The 3,006-nt window shown below is 52.4% G+C and overlaps 1 protein-coding gene across 1 annotated transcript; it reads left to right on the top strand.

Moving 5' to 3' along the window:
• Nucleotides 1-1,447: 1,447 nt before the first annotated feature.
• LOC138643454 (uncharacterized) lies at nt 1,448-2,774 on the top strand. The gene is made up of 2 exons (XM_069732360.1): nt 1,448-1,452; nt 1,856-2,774. Exons 1-2 carry the CDS (start codon nt 1,448-1,450, stop codon nt 2,772-2,774), a joined length of 924 nt encoding a protein of 307 aa, XP_069588461.1.
• Nucleotides 2,775-3,006: the final 232 nt, after the last annotated feature.

Genomic DNA, 3,006 nt, shown 5'->3' with positions numbered 1-3,006 from the left:
GTTATATATCTGTGGTTTTTGAAATTTTTTTTTTTCTTTTTACATTCAGTTTTCCTGAGAAATTTATCCAGTTTTGCCGGCTTAGGATTCAGGCATTTGATCGCCTTCTGATAATTCTGGCTCCACAACTCAGCTACGAAGACACATGCATGCGAAGATCAATCTCTGCTGAGGAAAGGCTGCTCATCACCTTGCGGTAAGGCCCTTTTTTTTTTTTTAAAAAAACACAAACTCCACACATTGGCCCCATAGTTAATGCTGCCACAGTGCCGCCATAATGCTGCCACTGCGCCACAATGCTGCCAATGCACCCCAGAATGCTGCCAGTGCGTCACAATGCTGCCACAGCCCCCACAATGCTGCCACTGCGCCACAATGCTGCCAGTGCCCCCCATAATGCTGCCAGTGAGCCACAATGCTGCCAGTGCCCCCATAATGCTGCTATTACGCCCCAATGCTGCCACAGCCTCCATAATGCTGCCACTGCGCCATAATGCTGCCAGTGCCCCCCATAATGCTGCCACAGCCCCCATAATGCTGCCACTGCGCCACAATGCTGCCAGTGCCCCCATAATGCTGCTATTACGCCCCAATGCTGCCACAGCCTCCATAATGCTGCCACAGCCTCCATAATGCTGCCACTGCGCCACAATGCTGCCAGTGCCCCTCATAATGCTGCCACAGCCCCCATAATGCTGCCACAGCCCCCATAATGCTGCCACAGCCCCCATAATGCTGCCACTGCGCCACAATGCTGCCAGTGCCCCCATAATGCTGCTATTACGCCACAATGCTGCCACAGCCTCCATAATGCTGCCAGTGCGCCACAATGCTGCCAGTGCCCCCCATAATGCTGCCACTCCGCCACAATGCTGCCACTGCGCCACAATGCTGCCAGTGCCCCCCATAATGCTGCCACAGTGCTGCCATAATGCTGCCAGTGCGCCACAATGCTGCCAGTGCCCCCATAATGCTGCCACAGCCCCCATAATGCTGCCACAGCCCCCATAATGCTGCCACTGCGCCACAATGCTGCCAGTGCCCCCATAATGCTGCTATTACGCCCCAATGCTGCCACAGCCTCCATAATGCTGCCACTGCGCCACAATGCTGCCAGTGCCCCCCATAATGCTGCCAGTGCCCCCCATAATGCTGCCACTGCGCCACAATGCTGCCAGTGCCCCCATAATGCTGCTATTACGCCCCAATGCTGCCACAGCCTCCATAATGCTGCCACTGCGCCACAATGCTGCCACTGCGCCACAATGCTGCCAGTGCCCCCCATAATGCTGCCACAGCCCCCATAATGCTGCCAGTGCCCCCCATAATGCTGTCAGTGCCCCCCATAATGCTGCTATTACGCCCCAATGCTGCCACAGCCTCCATAATGCTGCCACTGCACCACAATGCTGCCAGTGCCCCCCATAATGCTGCCACAGCCCCCATAATGCTGTCAGTGCCCCCCATAATGCTGCCACAGTGGCGCCATAATGCTGCCAGTGCGCCCCATAATGCTGCCACAGTGGCGCCATAATGCTGCCAGTGCGCCCCATAATGCTGCCACAGTGGCGCCATAATGCTGCCAGTGCGCCACAATGCTGCCAGTGCCTCCATAATGCTGCCACTGCGCCACAATGCTGCCAGTGCCCCTATAATGCTGCCACAGTGCCGCCACAATGCTGCCAGTGCCCCCCATAATGCTGCCACTGTGCCACAATGCTGCAAGTGCCCCCATAATGCTGCCACTGCGCCACAATGTTTACAGATCTAGTGCCCCTGAATCGTACTATTTATGTTGTCATGCATATTTTCATCGTTATTAAAAATATTCTAATTTTTTTATTTTTTTTTCCAGGTTTTTGGCCACAGGAGAGAGCTACACATCCCTGCACCTCCAATTTAGGGTTGGCAAATCCACCATCTCTCAAATTGTGAGGTGCACATGTGCCGTCATCTGGCAGAAGTTGCAGCCCATCGTGATGCCTTGCCCAACCGAGGAGACTTGGCTGCAGGTAGCAGCAGGCTTTCAGTCTGTGGCCAATTTCCCCAACTGCGTAGGTGCTGTTGATGGCAAACATGTGAGAGTGCTGAAGCCACCCCGATCAGGATCACGCTTCTTTAATTATAAGAAGTATTTTTCTGTGGTCCTGATGGCGGTGGCTGATGCCCTTTACACGTTTGTTGCCATCAACGTTGGTGCTTATGGCAGTTCTGGGGACTCTCGGGTGCTGCAATCATCACAGATTGGACTTCAAATTCTTCGAGATGGCGGAACGCTCCCAGCCCCAAGACCTTTGCCCGGTTCCACACATCCTGTACCCTTTGTGATGGTATCGGATGAGGCATTTCCCTTAAAAACAAACCTGCTGCGCCCATACCCACGAAGGGCACTGGATGACCGGCGGAGGATTTTCAACTATCGGCTGAGCCGTGCACGAAAATATGTGGAATGCACCTTTGGGATCATGTGTAGTCAGTGGAGGATCTTTCACACTGCCATCCAGCTAGATACGGAGACCGTTGACACTGTGATAAAGGCATGCTGTGTTCTCCACAACTACGTTCGGGACTACAGCACAGAGGTAGTTGAGGAGTCACAGCTGTCTGAATTAATTGCAGTGGACAACTTGGGTCAAGGCAGGCAATCCATCTCGGGGTTGCGTGTGCGAGAAACCTTCACTGACTACTTCATGAGTCCTGAAGGTGCCGTGCACTGGCAATACTCCTGTTCCGGTGTTGAGCAGCCTGAACAGCAGAGGAGATCGGACACCTAACCCCCATCAAGATGTCAGCCTGTACAGAAGAGCAGATCGCAAAGCAATCAAGGCCCTTGTGTTTTCTCATCAGTACAGTTGAGCAGATTGGATGGCTAACCCCATGTATTCAATGTCCTTTTGTTCTTTATCATTTAAAAAAAAAATAGGAATTAATAAAAAAGAACTTTGTTTGAAAAATCAAACCTTGTGTCCGCAACTTACTCTTTAGTCACTGACACTGTTATTATCC

The sequence above is a fragment of the Ranitomeya imitator genome, chromosome 6, assembly GCF_032444005.1.
Source record: "Ranitomeya imitator isolate aRanImi1 chromosome 6, aRanImi1.pri, whole genome shotgun sequence".
Taxonomy (NCBI): domain Eukaryota; kingdom Metazoa; phylum Chordata; class Amphibia; order Anura; family Dendrobatidae; genus Ranitomeya; species Ranitomeya imitator.
Note: the sequence above shows the minus strand (reverse complement) of the source record. Positions and strands in the feature narration are given on the sequence as shown.